This window comes from Coturnix japonica, chromosome Z (assembly GCF_054131305.1).
Source record: "Coturnix japonica strain WE chromosome Z, WE-NBRP24, whole genome shotgun sequence".
In the NCBI taxonomy this organism is placed as follows: Eukaryota; Metazoa; Chordata; class Aves; order Galliformes; family Phasianidae; genus Coturnix; species Coturnix japonica.
This window is the reverse complement of record NC_140702.1, coordinates 11,833,190-11,857,989: the sequence shown is the minus strand read 5'-3', so window position 1 is coordinate 11,857,989 and position 24,800 is coordinate 11,833,190. Positions and strand designations below refer to the sequence as shown.

The 24,800-nt window shown below is 41.0% G+C and overlaps 1 protein-coding gene across 23 annotated transcripts in view; it reads right to left on the bottom strand.

The window, feature by feature from the left end:
* Nucleotides 1-24,800, bottom strand: part of ELAVL2 (ELAV like RNA binding protein 2) — an 86,255-nt gene that overhangs the window by 24,850 nt on the left and 36,605 nt on the right. For all 23 annotated transcript variants that reach the window (XM_085529221.1, XM_032441340.2, XM_015849887.3 and 20 more), the window contains one exon: nt 2,277-2,380. In XM_085529221.1, the coding sequence (XP_085385347.1) occupies nt 2,277-2,380 (104 nt within the window). The remainder of the gene's footprint in view (nt 1-2,276; nt 2,381-24,800) is intronic.

Below are 24,800 nucleotides of genomic sequence, written 5' to 3'. Positions count from 1 at the left end.
AGCATAGGCAAGAAAAGTCAGAACTTGCCACCCTGCCCCATAAAAAAAGCCACCACTCAGTTACTTGTCTTCTAACACAGTCCACAGAATTGAGCAAATGCATTTCTTATTCTTACAAACCAAGATATTTTATCCCAGTCACTGCTAAGGTGCATATACTTGCAACATTACTGAGTACAAATTTATTCCCTTTTGAAAACTCCTTCAAAATCTGCACAAGCTTTTGGAGCACCGAATGACTTCCTTCCATTTCCCCACAGCAAATAACATGGCAGAGCTGCACAGCCAAACACCTACCCAGATCTTTCCATGACTCAGAGTCTGTCAAACAGCAGTGTATGTACGTTTCAAATAGTGTCACATACTTATTAAACTTCATCAATATGGAACGGGTAGGGAATTCTAACTGTAGTCACAGGCACCTTGTATTTATTTCAGTTATGCTTAACTGGCTTAGTAATGCTTCTAACTTCAATTAAACTTCAAACATGTTAACAGGAGCGCATTTTGTTGTAAGTTTGAGAGCCATCACTAGGTAAGAGATCAGCAAGCAAACCTTGCTCTTTAATGAAGAAGAAACTGGCTGACACATGTTGCCCACAGGCACCAACACCTGTGAAACAGATTTGGAAGTCTCCATTTTCTGACAGATTTATTTATCTAATCTCCAATGCCCACATTTCAGAACCCAAATGATTGTTTGAATGAGCATCTTCTTCTGATGATGGAATAACTGTGTAAAGCTACATTTTAGAAGTATTAGTAACATAAAAAAACAGATAAAAAAAACATGCTTATTATAAAGTTATTTCCTCATCACCATAACCCTGCCTACATACATTTGGAGAAAACCATTTTATAAGTAAGTGATGCCATCAGGAGAATGAAACAAGAAAAAACAATTGCTGAGCCAAGTATCTGTACTTTTGGAATTTCAGTAAGCTGAATTTAATAAACAGAAGATACAGGAGGGTGGCGTGCACATCCCTTGCTCTCCTCTTTCCAGACTGACTTAACATCAACTTTACTCAGATGAGTGGTGAATACAGCACTGGTTACTTTCTGGCCCAGGCTAACAGATCAACAAACAGGCATCTTGCTTCACAGCTAAGGACTAGATGAGCCAGTGACAATCTTAGCCACAGTGCTGAAGCCTCTGGCTTAAGTTTTGGAAGAACTAACATCAAGCTCAAAATTGTATTCAGCACCTGGCTATGAGTCAGTCATCTCACCCCATAAATAATAAACAGCCCAGGAGCCCTTCAAGTTTTCCTGTATGACAGCAGACTGAACAACAGGATGTCCCTCTGAGTAGGGATGCCTACATGCACTGCAGGGGCACCATACACCTTGGCATCAAGAGACTGTATTGCTACAGATCTGCAGTAAGTGACTAACAGCAAAGCTCACAAATCCTAAAAGCTAAGATTGTATCTTAGGTTGACTGTGTACATGAAATCCCTTAGACACAAACAATTGGCAAGTTTGAAACTCAGGGTAGATTCAAACACATTTAGATCAAGTAAGAGTTTAGAAAACAAGAGTCTCTTCTAAACCTTGTGACACAGTGGGAGGGTCTCCTTGAGAAGTCTGTTTAATCCTATGAATCTTGTTAATCTTGGGTACCCTGCCATCTAAAATCTTGTGAAGTTGTCTTACTTACAATTAAGTTTTGCTAAACCACTATTTTATAACAATAAATGTATTGCTGCTGCTCTCTTACAAGAGCACTGTACAGCTTCACCCATGATCGAGTTAAAACAAAAACACAAATTCCAAATAAACAACCATAGATACACTAACTAGAGAACAAACTTGCAAGACCAGTAATTCATGGATCTTTGTAGCCGCAACAGTTATATCATTTCATTTTAAGGATATTCATAAAGGAGAATACTTTCAGGCAGTGATTGCCTGGTTTACTAAGTGAGTTATACGTTATTATTTGAAAGGGTAGGTAGGAAGCACATAGTGTAGCCTTGAGACGACAGGAAATACTGCACTTCTGTAACTCAAGCAAACAACAATTTAATCTGATTTCTCAGTTAGATCACAGTTACATGCAGGTGCAAAGAACTTAGCAATTCTCGATTTTCTATATTTAATTACAATCTAGCTTTAAGTCTAACTAGACTACAAAGGACTAATCACAATGATGTCCTACACTATTATATTGCCAACAGCAGAATGCCTGAATATTATTTGGAAGAACACAAGTCATAAATAGTGAAGACTAAAAAGTCAAAAACAATTTAGTCATAGAAAGAAATACATACTTTTATTGTTTTAGTTTGAAGTCTCAATCCATTCAGTGTGTTGATAGCTTTTTCAGCATCCTTCGGTTCAACATAGTTCACAAAACCATAACCCAAGCTCTGCCCTGGTTAAAGAAAGGAAAAGTGATCATTAGTATTCCTACACTGTCTTATAACTAAATGTACTTAAAAAACCTTAAATGGACATACAACAAAATAACTACATTGAGAAACAGACATCTGCAATAATCAGAAGTTCACAATGCTTTGTTTTTCCAGTAAGGCTAATAAATTTCATTAGCTTTCTCTTTTCCCATAGACTGCCCAAAATGCACTGAAGAAATGGCTACCATACATTTAACAAAAGGCTTGAAAAAAAATTGTATGAAATAGTTCAGTAATTGGTTATGAACTGTTGGAAACAAGAAGTAACACAAAATTTTCCAAGTCAAAACATCAAAAAATCCACTATTCAACTTTTTAATTGAGTACAGAAAGCATAATGGTAAGATTCCATAACAATACTTCAAAATGAGGGAATTTCAAAGGCATTTCAGTATCAGAATTTGAGCCATGAGATCTCTGAAGATGATCGCTTCCACAGACACTACTCACACAGAATACAGCCTCCTGGTAGCAAGAGGTTTTAAAAGACCATTTTGTTGCTATATTCGTACCAACTCATACAAATGACCAGACATCAATTATATATCATTAGAACAAAGATGCCACATCATCAGATTCTTCTAGCACTACCAGTCCAGATCACAGATGGCTACAGAGCACTTTTAACTCCTACTAAGCCACAGCCCATTTCAATCAGTGTACTGTGTCTAAGCACCTAGTAAGTACTTAGGGGTTTATCTCTTGAAAATCACAAAACCAAGCATGTAACATCCTTAAGCAGCTGCCTTCAGCCTATTTTTTTTTTTAAAAAGACTTTCAGCACACAAGAACAGACAGCTACTAAAACGTAACATAGCAACAGGATGCTATCTAGTAAACATACCCTTCATTAGCACAGATTTTAATACAGAGTCCCACAGTCTTTCAAGATTATTTTAAGAACCTGAAAAAATCTAATTCAAAAACCTGAGTCAACAAGTCAAAGCCATGGGAAGCATCCAGTACAGCCCACTCACAGAATGCCAGTATGAGATGTTACCTGGCAATGTACTGATAAAGGGATAAACCGTATTACATAATGCACAAGTGGCAAATCCATTTATCGCAGGAAAGATCTAAAAGCATCCATGATGTATGAAGTTGCTATATGCTATTTAGATAGCAGAACATACACAAGAAAAATACCTGATGGATAGAGACCGGAGGTTTCAGTAATAAGCCCACCACTGTTGGTAGTATTTTGTACAACTAACATAGCACCATAAGGACAGAAGGGTGACTGTCGTGACTCCCTTCCGCAAGGAACAGAGGGCCCTATATGCCGGCCCGACCCTACCCGCAGAGAGGTGTGCTGCCTTCCTGGGGCACAGGTCAGGGACATTTCAAAGATAATTCCTGGGTTGATTCAGCCTTCAGATTACTACCCACTTTTAATAATTCAGGCTGGCGGCAAGGAAGGTGATAAGGAAATCCTGAGGTCTATAAAGGAAGACTTCAGGCGAATGGGGCGATTACTTGAAGGAGCTGGGGTGCAGGTGGTCTTTTCTTCTACACCCGTGGTGTCAGGGAAAGGTACAGGGAGGATCCAAAAAACACAACTCTTAAATCCATGGCTTAAGAGCTGGTGCAGACACATGAATTTTGGCTTTTTTGACCACGGGACAATCTACACTGCACTCAGCATGATGGCTGCTGATGCAAGCAGCCTGTCCCTGAGGGGTAAGAGGATATTAGCTGAAGAACTGGCGAGACTCATTGACAGGTCTTTGAACTAGGAACAAAGGGGGAAGGGGGAAAAATAAGGGCTACTGGAGTTGAACGAGTCATTCGAAGGCTTGTACCAAACTCCATGGGTAATGACGGCAGAGTGCAAAGGGATGGAGTAGGGCAGGGGGATGCTGGGGATGCTGCTGTTCTAGTGGATCCTGGATCCCTTATAAAGGTGGCGAGACGGACAGCCCGGCTGAAGTGCCTTTATACTAATGCACATAGACTGAGTAACAAGCAGGAAGAATGGAAACTGTGATGCACTCGGAAAGTTATGACATTGTTGCTATCACAGAAACATGGTGAGATGACTCCAACAATTGGGATACTGCCATCGACGACTATAGACTCTTTAGGAGAGATAAGCAAGGTAGAAGGGTGGGCGAGTTGCTCTCTATGTCAGGGATTGGATAAACTGTGAGGAGTTCTCTATGAGAAAGAGTCAGGAACAGGTTGAGAGCCTGTGGGTTAGGAATAGAGATGGGACTAATAAAGGTCAGCTGGTATTAGGGGTATACTACAGGCCACCTGATCAAGGGGAGGCTGTTGACAAGGCTTTCTTGCTCCAGATGTGTGAGGCGTCTGGCTCCCGGGCTCTTGTCCTGGTGGGGGACTTCAACCATCCGGACATTTGTTGGAAAAACCACACGTCGAGCTGCAAGAGCTCCAGAAGGCTCCTGGAATCCATTGATGATAGCTTTCTGGTTCAGGTATTGGACAGACCGACCAGAGGTGAAACGTTGCTGAACCTGCTGCTCACCAACGCTGAGGAGATCATCAAAGGCGTCAAGGTTGGAGGCTGCCTGGGCTCCAGTGACCATGCCCTGGTTGAGTTTGTTATCTCAAGCGATGTGGGCCTGGCAAAGAGCAGGACCAGGACGCTGAACTTTAGAAGAGCAGACTTCAAGCTACTCAATGGAATGCTGGCCAAGATCCCCTGGCGCGCTGCCCTCAAAGACAAGGATGTTGAGGAGAGCTGGCTGCTCTTCAAGGATGTCCTCCTGGCAGCACAAGAGTTCTCCATTCCCCTGAATAAGAAAGTGGGCAGGTGAGGTAGAAAACCGGCATGGCTCAGCAAGTATCTGCTGAGAGAACTGAGGGTGAAGAAAGGGGTGTACAAGCTCTGGAAACAAGGCTGTGTCACCTGGGAAGAATACAGGGATGCCGTCCGGACTTGCAGACGTGGGATCAGGGAAGCCACGGCGCAGGCAGAACTGAACTTGGCAAGGGACGTGAAAAACAATAAGAAAACCTTCTACAGGTACATTGGCCAGAAGAGACAGGCCAAAACGGGTGTACCTACTTTGGCAAGTCTAGAAAAAGAACTGGCTTCAACAGATGAAGAGAAAGCTGAGGTGCTGAATGAGTTCTTCACCTCGGTCTTCACTGGTGGCCAGGATTCTAGTCTTTTTCACGTCCCTAAGCCCTGCATCCCCAAACCTCTATGTGGGGACCAAGGTGGTAAATCCCTCCCCACTGTAAGGGTAGAGCAAGTCCGAGAGTGCCTCCTTAGACTGAATGAGTACAAGTCTATGGGGCCAGATGGCGTGCATCCCAGGGTCCTGAAGGAGCTGGCTGAGGAGGTTGCTGAGCCGCTCTCCATCATATTTGAGAAGTCGTGGCTGTCAGGTGAGGTCCTGGACGATTGGAGGAAGGGCCACATCACTCCCATATACAAGAAGGGGAGCAGGGAGGTCCCGGGGAACTACAGGCCGGTGAGTCTCACCTCCGTGCCTGGGAAGATTGTGGAACAGATCCTCCTGGACAACATCCTCGATGACATAAAGAATGAGTATGTGATCCGAGACAGCCAGCATGGCTTCACCAGGGGAAGGTCATGCTTAACTAATCTTGTGGCCTTCTATGATGGAGTGACGGCATTGATGGACGAAGGGAAGGTGACCGACGTCATTGACCTGGATCTGAGCAAGGCCTCTGACATGGTCCCCCACCACATCCTCATATCCAAATTGGAGGGAGGTGGATTTGATGGGTGGACAACTAGATGGATAAGCAATTGGTTGAAAGGCCGCAGACAGAGGGTGGTGGGCAATGGCTCTGTGTCCAGGTGGAGGCCGGTAACGAGTGGTGTCCCTCAAGGGTCTGTCTTGGGACCTATGCTCTTTAACATCTTTATTAATGACATCGATGAGGGAATGGAGTGCACCCTCAGCAAGTTTGCTGATGACACCAAGCTGAGTGGTGCGGTCGATACAATGGAAGGAAGAGATGAAGACAGGCTGAGGGAGTTGGGTTTGTTCAGCCTAGAGAAGAGAAAGTTGCGGGGTGACCTCACTGCAGCCTTTCAATACCTGAAGGGAACCTACACCCAGGAGGGGAGTAAACTCTTCGAAAGGGCTGACAATAGCAGGAAATGAGGAAATGGTTTTAAGTTGAAAGAGGGAAGATTTAGGTTGGATCTTAGAGGGAAGTTCTTCACTAGGAGAGTGGTTAGGCCCTGGAACAGGCTGCCCAGGGAGGCTGTGGATGCCCCGTCCTTGGAGGTGTTCAAGACCAGGTTGGACAGGGCCCTGGGCAACCTGATCTAGTAAAGGTGTATGTTTGGTGGCCCTGCTAGGCAGGGGGGCTGGAACTACATGATCCTTGAGGTCCCTTCCAACCCGGGTCATTCTCTGGTAGCACCAAAAGTTTAGCAGACAAGCTACACTTCTGCAATGTGACCATTTTTCTCCAACTTGTCTAAAATAATACCAAGAAGCACAAGAAAAAAAATGGCTAGCGGCAGCTGTGAACAGATGCACACAGACAAAGTGCCAAGTCATTAACAAAAAGAACATCAGTACTCAACTGGACAATGCCCTGAGCAGTCTGCTCTACACAGCCTTGCTCCAAGCGGGGAATTCTACTTTATGATTTCTGTAATAGCATTCAGTATCAGTGGTTGTGTAACAAACACTATGGCAACCCATGGAAGTATGATCTGTGCTCATTTATGAGTCTACCTAGATAACTAGAACTGAGTTTAAGTTACTTTTTTTCCATATTAGTTTGATTACAGTAGAGCAATTTCTACACCTGTCACCTCCATCACTCCCACTGTCTGCAGAAACTCTCCCAAGCACAGTTTCAAAAAAAAAAATAAATAAATAAAATAAGCAACTTTGATGAATGTCTTACTTCCTAAAGCAGAAATGCTAATTTTGGTATTCTTAGTCATGGTCTAGGATAAAACTCATCTAAGCCACAACTTTGTAAGAAAGTCAAATCTAAGACAAAGCTACTTCATGTAAGATGCTCCGAATATATTCTTATTTCTAGAATATAGAAGGTGAACAGAGGAACAGAAATAACTTCTGCACGTGAGTTTCGTCTTTTTTTTTTTTTTTACACAAAAAAATCTAGACCAAGCAAAGACCAAATCTGAGGAGCCATGGTTGTCATATTCTTCATAGACAGAAAAAAGGGAAACATTCCCATTTTTAAGAAAAGGAAAAAAGACCCGAGAAAACTACAGGTGAATGAGCCTTATGCCTGTGCTTGTGAAGATCATGGAGGAGATTATCTTGGAAACCATGTTAAGGCACATGAGGGATGAGCAGGTGATCCAAGACAGCCAGCATAGCTTCAAGGGCAGGTCATGTCTGACAAGTCTTGTGGTCTTCTATGGAGGAATGACTGCAACAGTGGACAAAGAGAGGGCAGCTTCTGTCATCTACCTGAACTCCTGCAAGGTCTTTGACACAGTCCTGCACCACACCCTTATCTCAAAAATATAGATAGATGCAATGGATAGACTACTCAGTGGTCTACAAAGAACTGGCTGAATGGCTGCAGTCAAAGTTGCCATTCATTAAGAGAGCTGCTGATTAGTGGTTTCCCCCAGGGGTCTGTTTTGGGACCAGCATTCTTCAGCATCTTTATCAGTGACATCAACATTGGAATATACAGTGTACCCTCTGCAAGCTTGCTGGTGACACCACACTCAGTGGTGCAGCAGTCACAACAGAAGGAAGAAATGTCATCCAGAGGGATGTGGACAAGACTGAAAAGCAGGCATGTAGAACCTAATGACACTCAGCAAGGTCTAGTGCAAGCTGCTGCACTTGGGCAAGAGCAATTGCATGTGTACAGACAGAGATACTGACAGCAGCCCTGTAGAGACGGACCTGGGGGCCCTGAGGGACAAAAAGTTGGATATGAACAGAGCATGCTCATGAAGTCTGGAAGGCCAATATTATGCTGGGCTGCATCAAAAGTGGAGTAGAAGCAGGGAGAGGGAATAATCTCCCTCTGCTCTGCCCTTGTAAGGTCCCATTTCTAGTACTGTACAGGTCTGGGGCCCCCAGCATAAGAATGACGCAAAGCTGTTGGAGAAGGTGCAAAGAAGGACCACAAAGATTATCAAAGGGCTGGAGCACCTCTCCAATGAAGGAAGGCCAACTGAGTTGGGCTTGTTCAGCCTGGTAAACAGAAGGCTGTAAGGAAAGTTCCATTTCAGCCTTCCAATTTTTTTTTTGTTTGTTTGTTTCACAGTATGGTAGCAATATGACAAGGGGGAAGAATTATTTCAAACTAAAATAGGGAAGATTTAGACTATATTAAACAGATATTACTTACACGGCACTAAAGCACTGGCAAAGATTCCCCAGAAGAACTGTGGATGTCACAGCAATTCCTGAATTAACAATTTTGTGTCAAACAAACACAGAAGCCCAGACAGAAGCCCACAGGAAGATGAATTCTGGATAGCAAGAAGCAATACAAAGCTGGAAGTTGAACAGCATCTCTTCCAGGGCTGCTTTTTGCTTCTCCAGCTTTTGTTAAGGGAAAATGCGTAAGGAGTTCTTCAGTTCATATACGGGTGGCTCAGTTGTAGAAAATCCCGGCAAACAGTCCACACAAACCAGAAATATCTAATTCAAGCAATCCATGGGTTTCCCAATTATTGCAAAGTATGTCCAACATCTGCTGGTTGTTTTCCCTCTTTTTAGAAAATATAAGGTGAGTTAGAAAGATAAGGACTTGGGAATTCAGTTAAGTGTTTCATAGCCATAAAAACTTCCATTTTAAGCATGGCTAGCACTAATGCTATCTCTGTAAAAAGCATACAAGAAATCCCATCTGATTGTGCAGGAAGAACAGCGTATATACTGCACACACATTTCACTTTCCTTAAAATGGAATTATCTAGCAAGTATAATAGAAATAACATATAACAATATAATACACCAAGTTAGAAGTCATCTGCAAATCATCTTACATATGTTTCCATGCCTAATAAGTACATTTGTTGAAGTCTCCAAGTGGGTAAGAGAAGGAACGGTAAAGCTACAGTTCTCCCTAATTTAATTAATCCTTGGATTTAAACAATCAAAAAGTAGCTTGAGCTGCCACTTTAGAATAGGGTCATCAGCATCTAGATCTTAACCTCAGGAGTGTTTCTTCCCAATTTGTGCATAATGGCACAGCCAGCAATTTGAAAAGTCACCAGTACCTCTAGGGGCTACCTTGTTTCTTATTATGAATTACTAATACTCCCATAAAGGAAAACTTACACCTTTGAGAAGGTTACTTTGCTCATTTCTGCAAGTGTATAACACATGACATGCTACATGCTCAACTGCATCAACTGAGAAGTACAGTACCACCTCAACAGCTCTTGCTGTTATTTCACAGCTCATTAGGATTTAAAAATCTGTTTCCGTATAATTTGTTCTGGATTTTGTGCTTTGGTTTGGACACAGAGACAGTATAAACAGTAGCCTTTGGTGTACACTAAGATATCTTTTCACGTACTACCAAAAAACACAGAAAAAAATCCACAGGAATGGGCAGCAAAGCTGTACAGAACATTACCTCCTCTTCACTTTCAGAGAAACAGAACAGGTGTGGAAGTAACTCCCGTGGTCCTTGATGCTGCTCACTATATAAAAGATAACTGCCACCATGGATTACTAAAGCCCTACAATCACAGTCACGCACTATTAAAGCATCACAGCAATGCTAATGAACAGGAAGATAAACTATTCTTTCATTACATCATGAAAAAGAAGGAAAGCTGTTTCATTTGAGCCTTCCTTCAAGGAACTCTGATTAACTTGAACCAATATTAACATTTGAAAATTCACAGTAACTACATCCTATGTTCTACATAGCTGGAGCTTGCAACAAAGCCAAATTCATGGGTAAGTGGTAAAAAAAAATCTCTAGGGATTTTAGCATTTCTCTAAACTTAGGTATGCTGTCAGTCACTGCGAAATATACAGCTTCCAAGCATGCAACCTAGAAAAAACTTAACAGGGAAGCACCACTTGATATGGGAAACTACTCCCTTCCTGTTTCAAGCTTTTGAGCTTCATAAATCTCTACTGATCACCATGTATACATTGTTCTTTAATTTGCATCTTAAGAGAATGCAAAGTTACTTTCTGGCACTACAATCAGAAGCTGGAATGGATTCTAAGAGAACTGGAGTTAAGAAGTCATTATAAACAACCCTAATAAGCCTTTGAAAGACTGAGTGGAGATCCATGTAAACTCTAGACAAGTGTACATTAAGTATTTCAAAGTTCACTAAGATGCAAGAGATGAACACTAATTTCTTATTTAGGAAAAAGCAGTACATTAACTTGTATCACTCTGTGGGCAGCTCAAGTTTGAAGTCACAAGGAGACAAGAAACAGGGAGAAGGCACAACTATGGCCACAGTGCCTGTGAATTGTGCCTTTGGAAGCATCACATGGTTTTTGGCTTTAAAAATGCACACGCTCTAATTCACGATAGCGGTAAGGGGAAGATTCAGTAACTAATTAGCTCTACCTTGAACACGCTGCTTTAAAAATGCCTACAAAAAAGAAAGCCTATTGAAGTACTACATACAGCAGCAAAAATTCAAAGAAAATCCTCTGCTTGGTAACAGAGAAAACTGTCATACAAAACAGATGTCAGAGAACTCATATTTGTTGAACCTTCTTAACATCTTGCTTTTAAAGTAGCAGCAATATTCCTTAAAGCACAATAGCATATTTTTAATATAACTGCTGGAAAGCCATTTCCCTCCACCTAACAACAAAAATGCTCAAGTTTCTGAATAAGAATAATCGGACTGTCTATCTCTTTGTAACTTCTGCTGAAGAACTTCTTGGTTATTTTCAGCAACTTGCGAGGTTGCTTATACCACAGTCCCATTCTCAAGAACAGAATGTTAGAACCAAAGACCATGAGGAAGACCCTCACGCTATTCTTCCAGAGAGAAGGAATGACAAGATGACTGAGCAACTTAACTGTCTGCCTAGTCAAATGCAAGTCAAGTTTCGTCTTCCCTCAATTTCTTACTGCACATCACTAAACAGCATCATGCATTTCCTTGAAGCAGAAGTACGTACAATATTTAAGAGCTTGCTGCTGGGTTAACAAACCCTTGTAATCCACTACAAGTTACCTCATTTCACTTGGCCGTACTTAACTACCCATGTAAAGTTTTCTCAAGAGACTGGGGAAGGACAAGGTCATTTTCCCTCACTACTATGCAAGTTTCTCATAAGTAAGTTTTAAGTAAGAAATAGTGGGGGACATGAAAGAAAAAAACAAGGCCTAGTGCTGTCCAAATATTACCTAGAAAAAATGTTTCATGCAGTTGAGTACTTCAGGCATAAACATCTGTTGCAACCTGAAGCACATCCCAGTTCAATGTTAGGAGACATTAGCTAGTGTGATTTGTCTCAAAATTTGCTTTAGGTGAGAAAACTAGGAGCATACATTCAAGGACAACAGAGTAATACCTCTCCACCCTCCCCTTCCTGTCAAGTTTCACTTTAAGTCCACTACTGCTGTATATACAGTTCATTTCCAACTGAAGTGGAAACCTAACATCACTTTCTTCTTGTACCACCTCCTACAGGTTCTCATTTGTATAGGCACACCCTTCTGACTTGCTATCAATGTAGAGAACATATTCTAACTATAAGATGAAGCAGAGTTTATTTAGATTCGAATAAAGTGCTCCTTCACTTATGCTAGAGTTGTGCAACCAGCTAAACCCCAGCACTCAGCCCAACCACAGCAGGACAGCAGTGAAGACACTTTTTATAGCCTCTTCTAGGAACTGGACTGCTGACAATGAGAAAAAGTACACTTGCACTTCCTTGTTTGTTTTTTTGGAAATGGCTACAGCATCCACAGCTAATGCATGCTCTTCTAAAGCTTTACTAGAGCTGCCACGTAATAGCTAAATTTCTCCTTGCTGGATTTCCACAGATGCACAGAAAGGAGAAGAGCCCCCATATCAGATAATTGTCTTGAAAAACAAGAGGTTTACTTAAAATGCATTTATTTATTTAAACTACAGCAACTTCTGTAACTGGAATACCAACACAAGCAAATACTACAAACGAAAACCTCTAAGGAGACAGATGTCTGGATAGCTACTCCCTTCTACAGTGGGCAAAAGATGACAGTATTTTATAAAATAAGTTTAAGACAGCAGAAAAAAATGTTTCTCTTACATTTTCAGCCCAAGAGCTACCACTTCTGAACCCTGTAGGCAACTCAGAACCAATAAGAAATACTATTTCAGACAAGCGCCAAAAGCAGCATCTTCAACAGCTTTATACTCAATGCTGCTGAACTGGATGTGCAGTAAGAGGAAGCTCAGCCATCTGAACTACACAGTCCTGTTAATAAGAGTTTGACTGAAAGTGTTCAAGTGTCATTTACAGTCTGTTGTATTACAAGAGAATAGCTTGAAACATTGACAAGTGTGAGCTTTGATATAATAGCTGCCATGCAAGCCACTTTTAAAACTACTTCTAAAATACGGTTATGGCTGTATCACACAAAAGTCCTCAAGAGGTCACAGGTATAAAGTGAACTCAAGTGTTGCATTTTCAACTGTTAGCACTACTTTTACATAAAAGGATGTATACTGCATGACAGAGTGACTGGAGAGCAGTTGAAATCTAAGCATCAAACTGATCATGACTGACTAAAACATCCTGGTAAATTATAAGGTTTTCTGAACTTATTTCTTTGCCTTGTTTTGGAAAACCATCAAGTTCTCCCCCAGAAATTTCTGCCAGCACCAAGCTTGCTTATCTCTCAGCCTTGAATTCTCCTGCTGTCTCCTAAATCAAATTACTCATAACTGTTTACCTAAGATAGCCTCTGATGAAAATTATTTTCTTATTTATACCCCAGATAAAACCCAGAACCAGTGCTGTAGAACTAAGCATTTTTGCTTCAGCAAACACTGTGTTTTTCCAGGACTACTTAATTAGCATACACTCTTAGCTTAACCAGATGACTAACACATGCCAAAAACAGCAGCTACAGTACTAAAAAAGAGCTTCCACTGCTGCATTTCTTATTGGAGTCTATCACTTGTGTTACTTTGTCAAGCACTCTCCACACTCCGGAGAGAAAGAGACTCCTAACAAAAATTCAGACAGATGCCTCTGAATCTTGGCACACCCACCACACGAGGGAGTCCTTGGCCACGCTGTTTCAGAGCTACGGATCAGCTAACATAAGGGCTGAACAAGCTACCTTTCCTATCCCTGCAGTGATGTGCTGCCACAGCATCCAGCTTATCCTGCTAAGCTTTAAACATTCATCAGCAGGGTTTGCTGACCAAGTAAAATAGGTAACACAATTGCAGGTTGACATAGTTTTGTAATTTTGCTATCAGTATTCCACATCATAACATCATGTAAAGCATGGACGATTTTGCCCAATGTGCAGTTTACAGAAGAAGACTACATATCCCAGAGAACATCACGGTCAGGGATAAGTCACGGGACCAGGACACTATATAATGTCATTTCCAGGCTGGAGGGACTCACTCTCTCTCTCTGTTTCGTTCGATTTATTAGCCTCAATTATATTATATTGTGTTATCTTGTATTCCAATATCATAATCAGTAAAATAAGTTTTCCTCCTTAGATTGCTGATGTTTTTATCCCATTCTCCTTTTTTACCTTCCTTTCCGGGCCAGGAGGGGGGGGTCCACGGGGTGGGGTCCCCCATCATGGGCATAGGTAAATCTAGGTAACCCATGACAGATTTTGGTGGAGAATGCGGGCAAAGAGCTTCTGCTTTTTTAGCTTTTAGAACAACTCTCTCTTTGCTCTCAAAGAGCTTCATTTGCTTTGTTACGGGAGTGTTATCTTTTCATAGCTGCTCACTGAGAACGCGACCTTGAAATTCCAGGCGAACTGTCAACATTCAGGGGTAGCTGCACACTCTTAACATTGCTATCTCACTTTTGTAAAGAAAACAAAGGGATTTCTTTCTCCCTCAGAGCAAAGCTAGCTAGTTCTGACTTTTACAGAGCCTGCCAGCTATGAATCCACTCTCCATCCCAGTTGCTCTGTATAAGGGATTGAAAGCAATTATGATCTTCTCAAAGTATTGATCAACTATTAATACCATGCTTTGGTGTTGTGGAATCATGTATGCATACAACCTAATAAGAGCACTGATGGAGACACCTGCCTGGTACTTATATGCGATGTGGTATGGTCCGAATTTTGGCATCTACATCCCAGATGGAATAGCTAATTTTACAAACACTCGTATCCCACATGAAATAGGCAATTTTACAAACACCACCATGTTCAATCCAGTGTGATCAGGTGATCATGGACTGGCCTGAAGATAAAAAGTTTGGAACATCACCAGCAAAGAGATGTCACGTGCTAAAGAGGCCCCACCATACAACGAATTACCAGAAAATGAAAAGAAATATGCCATGTTCACTGACGGATCATGTCGCATTTTAGGGAAGCATCACAAATGGTAAGCTGCTGTGTGGGGCCCCACACGACAGGTTCTAGAGGCCACTGAAGGTAAGGGAGAATCAAGTCAGTTTGCAGAGATAAAAGCTGTCCAGCCGGCCTTAGATGTTGCTGAACGGGAGAGGTGGCCAATGCTGTATCTTTATACTGACTCATGGAGGGTGGCAAATGCCTTATGGGGGTGGTTACAGCAGTGGGAACAAAATAACTGGCAACGGAAAGGTAAATCTGTTTGGGCCACTGAACTATGGAAGGACATTGCTGCCCGAACAAAGAATATGGTCCTAAAGGTGTGTCAGGTGGATGCACATGTGCCCAAAAGTCGGGCTACTGAAGAACAACAAAACAACCATCAGGTAGATAAAGCTGCCAGAATTGAGGTGGCTCAAATCGACTTGGACTGGCAGAATAAGGGCGAACTACTTCTAGCTCAATAGGCCCATGAGACCTCAGGCCATCAAGGAAGAGACACAACATATAAGTGGGCCAGAGACCGAGGGGTGGACTTAACTATGGACGCTATTGCGCAGATTATTCATGACTGTGAAACATGTGCCATAATTAAACAAGCCAAAAGGATGAAACCTCTCTGGGAGGAAGGGCGATAGCACAAGTATAAAAATGGGAAGGTGTGGCAGGATGATTATATCACCTTGCCACGATCTCGCAGTGGTAAATGCTATGTGCCTACCATGGTAGAGGCAACCACTGGGTGGCTTGAAACATACGCAGTACCCCATGCTACCGCCCGATAAACCATATTGGTTCTTGAGAAACAAGTCCTATGGCGACATGGCACCCCAGAAAGAATTGAATCTGATAACGGGACACATTTCAAAAATTCTCTTATAAATACTTGGGCCAAAGTCATGGCATTGAGTGGATTTACCATATTCCCTACCATGCACCAGCTTCTGGTAAAATTGAACGATATAATGGGTTGTTGAAAACTATGTTGAAAGCAATGGGTGGTGGAACATTTAAGCACTGGGAGAAGAATCTGGCAGAAGCCACTTGGTTGGTCAATACTAGAGGATCTGTCAATCGTGATGGTCCTAGTCAATCTAGCCCCTTACACACTATAGAAGGAGATAAGGTCCCTGTTGTACATGTAAAGAACATGTTGGGGAAAAGCTGTTTTGGTCCTTTCAGCCTCTGGAAAGGGCAAACCTGTCCATGGAACTGTTTTTGCCCAGGGACCTGGGTGCACTTAGTGGGTAATGCAGAAGGATGGGGATGTTCAATGTGTACCACAAGGGAATTTGATGCTGGGGGAGTGCAGTCAATAATTTTATGTATCTATGTATATATTTGCATGTGTAGTATATTTTAGTTATTATAGTTATACATTTAGTTATGTTACATGTAATTCTACTATTTAGCTATCATGGTTTTACATACATGTATATATGTATATATTAACCATTATATAATAATGTAGAATAAGGGGTGGAATGTCATGGTTTTGTAATTTTGTAATTGTGCTATCAGTATTCCACAACATAACAGTACATCACAGTCAGGGATAAGTCACGGGACCAGGACACTATTTAATCTCGTTCCCAGGCTGGAGTGCTCTCTCTCACACTTCTCATGGAGTGGGAAGTGTTCCAGCCGTGTCACCTAGAGTTCACACTAGGCCTCTCTGTTTTCGGGGACTCTCTCCCTCTGTTTCTTTTGATTTATTAGCCTCAATTATATTATATTGTGTTATCTTGTATTCCGATATCATACTTAGTAAAATAAGTTTTCCTCCTTAGATTGCTGCTGTTTTTATCCCATTCCCCTTTTCCCTTCCTTTCCAGGTTGGGGGCGGCCCTATGGGGTGGCTCCCCCCTGTCACGGGCACAGGTAAATCTAGGTAACCTGTAACACAGGTAATCTCTTTTTCCACAACAATAATAATAATTCTGAGTTTCATAGTGCTCAATAACGAATACTGCAAGCCTTCTCAGTATGGACTCAAATGTGTAACCTAGTGAGTTCTATGGAATAAAGTGGTTTAAGGAGAAAGAGTTAAGTTTAAGAGTTCCACCTCTCGTCCATTTCACTTTACAAATAACATATGAAGTACCTCCACAAGTGAACTTTAAAAGCTGTTAGAACAAAAAACCTGAAATTATAATTCATTTTCAGATGAAGATAACATATAAATCTTTTTAAAATACCCTCATGCATTTACCTTCCATACAGATAAATATTTTTATGCTAACACTCACAAACGTTCATTTTGTGCCAAAGATGCTTAACTAAGAATAACTTTGTTTAAATCCACAGTTCTTCTGTGTTCAAAGCTAAGCAGTCAAGATTCCCTGAAGTACTGCTAAAACAAGCTAGTATCTTAACCTTTCTAACAGTATCAAGTGAAGTTCACAGAAACTTAACACTGGACGTGATGAACAACAGAAGAAAGCCTGAAGCTATAAACACTAGTGTAAGAACTCTATTAGAAGAAAAGCCAAGGACAACATTAAAAGCCAGCGTCAGTATTCTGACAATGAATAAGTCTAGGGAGCACACACCTGGTGACGATGCCAGTCACTCAGCCATAATTCTGTACCTAAAGCTGTACTCCTCTATTGAGAAAAACTAACGGTAAGTACTGAATAGCAGCACTGTTCCCTTCTCACCATTTTCCTTCAATAGAAATCACTGTTCAAGTTCCACAGTCCTTTCAAGTTAATATTAAAGTTTGAACTGTGTTTTATAATCAGCTTCAGCAAAATGAGAAAAATCTGCAGGAGCCACTAAGCAATTCCTAATTTAATAGGAATTTGTACTTGTAGATGGATTGTATTTACTGAACATTCACAGCTTGTACACTGTGCTGGCAAGCCATCAAGGAAACACTTGTAACGTGTGATCACTATTAGATACCTCTTTCTGATACTATGCCACCTCTTTCTGAGGCATCTGGACCCTCAGCTACTGCTCCGAATCAAAAGGAAGTCAAACTGATTATCAAATACCAATCAACACACTTGACAGTTTATTCTGCCATATAGTAAGACAACTATGTCTGATTAAACAGCCATCACCAGAGCTTTAAGTTACTCTAAAAACAGACTTCTTTCAGCAACAGATGCAAAGTTTCACTCTAGACAGGTTCAGTACTCCGTTTTCATTAACTTAATTACATCTTCTTGCCTTACATCTCATGCAGTTTTTCCCATACATGAAGAATACTGCTATTCAACACAAGCCACTATTCCTGGGGACTTCATTGTTTGTTGATGTCATATTCAAACACAGAAGTGCAGCTCTGGTTCTTCCACAGCAGGCAGAGAAAGTCACAGGTAGGAAGAAACCTTAGCAACTAAGCACGGTAGGTCAGGAATGTACAGTAATTGAATGTCCAAACAGGAAATCCTGGCCCAAAACAGTTCCAAGAAGGAGTAAGTAGAAGCTCCTTACTATGTTAAGGTGAAAACATACCATATAGTTTGTTAAAATAATCACTTGTTCAAATGAAATTTACACTCTTGTTATTCTGCCTGTATTAACACTGTATGCTGTCTACTTCAGTATATAATGGAACCTCTATGAAGCCAAATACTATCCCTGGTTATACAAGGACTATACAATCCTCACGATATAATTTCAAACAGAGGGATTCAGGGCGAGCAATACAGTAACACTGGTGCCCAAACTGAGCTAGAGTTCTCTGAAATAAATCACAACTGCTATAAATACTTGGCACTAATCTCACAGCACAGCTACCCTGGAAGACAGCACTGGCCTACAAAAATTTCAGGGTCTCTTTTAATAGACACCACTTTGCACAGGAACTAACATTTATTCCAGGTTTGTCTAAAAATCAGTAGAAAACTGCATTATCTACAGGCAGCTAAGGAAGAGCAAATAATCAGTGAGTGATAAGACATGTAACAGGCAGCTGGGATGGTGCCAGGAGGGAAGCAGAGCCCTGCCCCTGCCAGAAACACACAAGCATGTCTGATGTCACTGTAAAGAGACACAATCCAAGACCCAACATTTTCATGGGTTTCTCGTACATTACTGCGATCTCTGACAAGAGTAAGTTTGAATTTGCTTACAGAGAAGTGTAAAGGAAGTGTATACTACATTTATCACAATCATAAAAGGCAACTGCTGAACGCAACAGTTTTATGAAGGTGACATTATGATTCACTATATATACTCATCCATATTTAATGTTAAAAGAAGAATTACCATTAAACATCAACTTCCCATGCTGCATATTGAGGTCAGTCCTAGGGGGTTGGCATATGAGTGAACAATAACCATCTAACCCCTAAAAAAATACTTTGTTCTGACAACGTCAGTACTAAGAGCTGACCAAGCAGGAAATTTAATTGAATTCCTGAAAAAACAACATCTACACATGTAAAAATCGAACTTTTTTGTTACCTTATCTATAAAAGTGAAACTTCAAAAATTTTAACAGACAAAAAACAATGTTACTCCTGCAAAGCAGTGAAAAGTGAAGTCAAAACATGAAGAATCAAATGCTACTGAGTAATATAAGTAAAACAAATTACTTCATCTGCAAGTATGAGTTACTTTTGGGAGTGCATGCTATGCAATCAATCATGTGGTTCATAATGGAAAAGAACAGTTAATGTCATTAAGTTCTTTCCAGTACCATCAAACAATAAGTATGCAGAAACAGAGAAAAGACACTTATAAAATATACTACACTGACAGGCTTAAAGAAAGTCTCCATTAACAGTGCTCATAATGCTTGTTTGAAAGCTTCTACAGGATTAATTCCTGCACTCCAGACAATAGGACAGTATTTCAATCACCAGCTAAGTAGACCGATTTCTCTGTGCTTGCGGAATGAACTTGCAACCACAATGTTTAAAATGATCATTACTGCCCTTCTGCTACTACACACTGGGTCCCCAGGCCCCAGAGTCCACAATCTAATAGCAGTACAGTTTACAATACAAACTTACCTTAAAAATTAAAAAGCTAATACTCAGAACAGCTCTTTCTCATCCACCCTTGTAGAAACAAAGAAAAAGGAGAAAAAAAATCCAGTGTTTTACGGTTGCATAAGAAACTAAGAAGAAAAAGAAACTCCAGAAAGAAACTAAGTTCACATAAAAATCAGTCTGCAGTCCCATTAGTTTTCAATGTATGCTTTAGTTATAGTCTGTTCTAGGCATCCTGCTTGCAAAATATCTTGTCATGAAATACTTTTGTCCATATCCCTGTCCCAACCAGTTACTGTCAGGCTGTCAGCAGCTACAAAGAACCACTGACACTAAGTCAGCACAACACAGAACTGCAGCAACCTTCATCTGGCTGCTTCTCCACCTGCCAAACTATTCATCCACCTCAAGCCTGCTCAAAACCCTGAGGAAATATGTGGCAGGCCAGACTGCCATAGGACTCTCAACACCACACACACTGGGAGTGAAGGCTGAGAAGGCAAAAAGAAGTGGAGAGCTTTACAAAAAACAGTAAGAAACTTTTGGCATCTGCTCTTGCGATGCTCCCTGTATGAGGTATCAGCACCATAAAGCAAATACTGGGAATTTCAGCTGTTTGGTCTTACCATCCTCAGTTGTTTTGTTTGTTGTTTTTTTTTTTTACCCAGGGAGATTTTAATTTTGACAGGGACATATGAGATTTCCTATCCTGTGAATGAACTAAGCAGTCACTTTCCATACTACGCCATTCCATAGGAACACCATAGTATTATTCTTCTCTTGCTTCCCTGACACGTGAAAACAAAGGAAAAGAACTTGCTTAGTTCATCTTCTATCTCATCTTCACACAGAGTACTTCAAGAGGGCAACACGTGTAGAGTCTTAGTCTGAAGTAATAACTATGACTATTCTCTTCCTGTTCTCCCATGTTAGTTTAGATGTCCTGGAATTAACCAAGCAGTAAGAAAGTAAGAGAAAGATTTACAGCTGGAAAGTAAGCCAACACTTCAAACTGGTGACAAGACTCAAATTAGCAGACCAGGTTCAAGCAAACCAAGAGACTACCTGGAAACAAAGAGTTCATATGTAGGAAATCTAGAGTTCTGCAGTAGCACTGACAAAAAAGGCTTCCAATTGAACAGCTCTACTCTTACCCAGAACCCCAAGTGAATCACAGCTCTTGCACAGACACAATACAAAGAGTTTAGCAAGTTTCACAGGTTCTAGTAATTTAGAGCCAAGAAGCCAGACAGACAAGGAACTTTTTACTGCTAAAACAAGATCTTTGGGTTTATTACCAAAGGACTGCAGTTACAGTTGAACAACCATGCGACTTAACACTAAGAGATCAATGTTTCATCCCTGCTCTGAAGAGATACTGGGCTTACCTTAAGAGAAAATCCTTTACCTCACTGAATCTAACAATTATTTGGGTACATAACAATGCAGCACTGTCACCACGTATCTCCTCTTAGACACTGTACAGCCAGAGAGCAATGAACAAGCAGCTGATGACTTCTATTTCCCTTAACACCCCAGTGACTGTATACAGAAGTACACTGAATTATAAACAGTGCGATAAGAAATACTACTATGGATAACACCTAACACAAAAGCTCAGCTTCGAAGATGACACATCCAATTTACAACTTTGATCATTACATATGCAATTCCTTTTATGTTTTCCATTTTCAGTTGCGATCAGACCAGAACCCTTTGAATTCATTACCACAGCTCTTCAACAAAAGCAATATTAAAAAATGCGCAAGATTTTACTACTAGAAACTGTTTACATACAAACATTAACAGCAAGCATTAACTAGAGCTTCATCGATGTTTTCTAGATATATTCAATTATTTCAGAACTACAGTTCCAGAAATCTGTTGAGCTATGTGCTGCATTTGTTATCTGTACTATCTATAACCAAATGATAATGAGACAACACTTCTAAATACCTAGGAAATCAGAGTCTGCAGAAAGCAAAATGAAATATGTTTAAAACTGACCCACAAATTATGTGATCCTGCACTAAGAAACCTCACTATTAAACTACAAATATTTACTGGATGTGAAGCAAGTGAGAAAGTTTTTAGAAGATTGTGTTTTTGAGAATTTGATAATAGGACAGTTGGATTGAATTTGAAAAACAGGTCCATATAATAATGGCTAACAATGACCTGAAAAAAAAGAGAATTGTCATCAAGTTCAGAAGGCAGGAAACTTGTCAGCAGAAAACTACGCAGTAAAATAAGGGGGGGGGGGGGGGGGGCGGGGAACACCTGTCTCCTTCTATTGAATGGAACAGTCTATTAACTAGACAATTTCAATTACTGGTAGAGAACAGAGTCATCATTGGCAGTGCAGAGTCCAGTTGGAGACATCTAACTAGTGGTGTTCCTCAGAGGTCATTGCTGGGTCCAGCCTTGTTCAACATCTTAATTCATGGCCTTGGTGAGGGGACTGTGGCCACACTGAGCAATTTTGCTGATGATACAAGGTGGGAGGATTAGCTGACACACCTGAAGGCTGTGCTGCCATTCAGCAAGACCTGGACAGGCTGCAGAGCTGGGCAGTAAGAAACCAAATAAGGTTTAACAAAAGCAAGTGTAGAGTCTTGCACCTAGGAAGGAATAATTGTATGCACCAGTAGATGTTGGGGGATGACCTGCTGGAGAGGAGCTCTGCAGAGGAAACCTGGGTTTCCTCATGGACAGCAGGTGGGCCATGAGCCAGCAATGTGCCCAATGGCATACTGGGGTGTATTAAAAAGAGCGTGTCCAGAAGATCAAGGGAGGTGATCCTCCCCCTCGACTCTGCCCTGGTGAGGCCTCATCTGGAGTACTGTGTCCAGTTCTGGGCTCCCCAGTACAAAATGACAGGGATCTCTTGGAAAGAGTCCAGCAGAGGACCACTAAGATGGCGAAGGGCCTGAAGCATCTCCCCTGTGAAGAAAGGCTGAGTGAACTGGGTCTGTTTAGCCTTGAGAAAAGAAGCGTAAGAGGGGACCTGATCCAGGTCTACAAATATCCAAGGTGTGGAGGGCAAAGTGGCAAGGCCAGACTCTTTTCAGCATTGTGTGGAGACAGGACAAAGGGAAACGGACAGAAACTGGAGCATAGGAAGTTCCACACAAATGTGTGCAAGAACTTCTTTACAGTGAGGGTGACGGAGCACTGGGATGGGCTGCCCAGGGGGCTGTGGAGTCTCCTTCTTTGGAGATATTCAAGACCCACCTGGACTCCGACCCGTGTGACCTGATGTAGGGAACCTGCTTTGGCAGGGGGGTTGGACTCAATCTCTGGAGGTCCCTTCCAACCCTATGATTCTGTGAACTACGCAAGTCAACTGCTGTGAGATACTGCTCTACACTAGATGCATCCTATCTCAGCTTCTAGGCAATACAGGCTGGTATATTACATCACAAATGTAAGGTCAATATACACACATTATTTGTAGCTTACACAAGATACTTTAAAGAGGATGAGAAAAACAGACTTGTCAGCAATAGGATTTCTTTAGAGAAAAAAGTGAATTTTATGAGCCCATGATTAGTACAATGAGAACACTACACGTGCTTTGCAGACAAGAAAACTAAGAAATTCTCCCTAATCTGTGACGCTGATTTCAGCCGCTCCTTACATGAGACTGAATTTCAGATTTTTTTCCTGTAGGTTACTATTATTGGCAAAAGACTAAAAAGTAAAGGTCTGAAATCAAATATTCTACCCTGAAGCAAAAGCTAAAAATTTATCTTCTGCACAACCTAACTTACAGTGAATACATAAAAAAAAAAAAAGCTTTTGTTTTTAAAGATTGTGATTTTTCATCTATGTTCAAGTTTCAGAAAGTGGCAGAATAGCAAACTAAAATTTTTTAACTTAAGTATTTATTTTAAGTGGCAGCTACTACTTTATCTTACATTTCCTCAGCAGCTGCTCATTTGAGGAAGCAGAGACTCTATAGTTTTATACCACCTTCAGCTTTTTAAAACCATTTAATGTTAATTATGTGCAACTGGGTAAAAAGTTACCTGCTGCTCTTAAAAATGCATAAGAACTTAAACTAAACATATCCGCCACTCTGGTATTATCTGCCAATACACAGAGGAAGATCAACACTGCTGCAGAAAGTTTTCTCTGCATTTGTATTGATTATCCATTTATACAAGATTTCTTAGTATTCCTATACTGAAAATGTCATACTGGCTTGGTAAACAGATCTCAGTCCTAACACATAATGTGTCAAGTTTCACTTCCCAAGTATGCATCCAACACTCATGTGGACCAACTTGCATTAGACATCTGAAGGCAGATCAGTGCTTTGTTCCTTTATCAATTCTCACTTGCTGTTCCGTCTGTATGAAAATGTATTTAAATTTCCATACTCACAAACTTCTCATCATTTTAAGGTATTCACCAAGTACTTAGCGCTCATGGCAGCTTATTTATGATCAACTCTTTAAATACAAGAATTAGAGTAATTCTGAAATCCGTGAGAAGACTCTAATAATCCCTCACCTGAACTGAATAAACAAATGGAAAATTATCTCTAAGCAGACTGCGTAAAACCTGAAGATGAATGAGAACAGATCTCAAAGCAGTGCTCTCAACCAAGCATCCACTAACACAAGGTTACCTTGCTACACTGCTTAAATAAGAAGTACTGCTCCCTGTGCAGGTTAGAAATACAGTTTCTCATCTGTTAGTAATAACTTTTGGAACAAGATTAACCTCATGCTTTTGCTGTCAGTTAAATACATGCCTCAAAGCTGAGGAGCTGCCCTCGGATAAGGGCAAATATGATGTCTTTCTCCTAACAGTTGCAAACAGTAAGACTCATCACCTCATTTAGCCCCCACTACAGACTGCATTTAAATTAATGATCTTTCTTAGGTACCACTTTGTGCTATACAGAAGGCATCAGGCTTTCAAACAAAGCCTGCAATTAAGTTTTCCTGTTCTCTTCCCAGACAAGGAG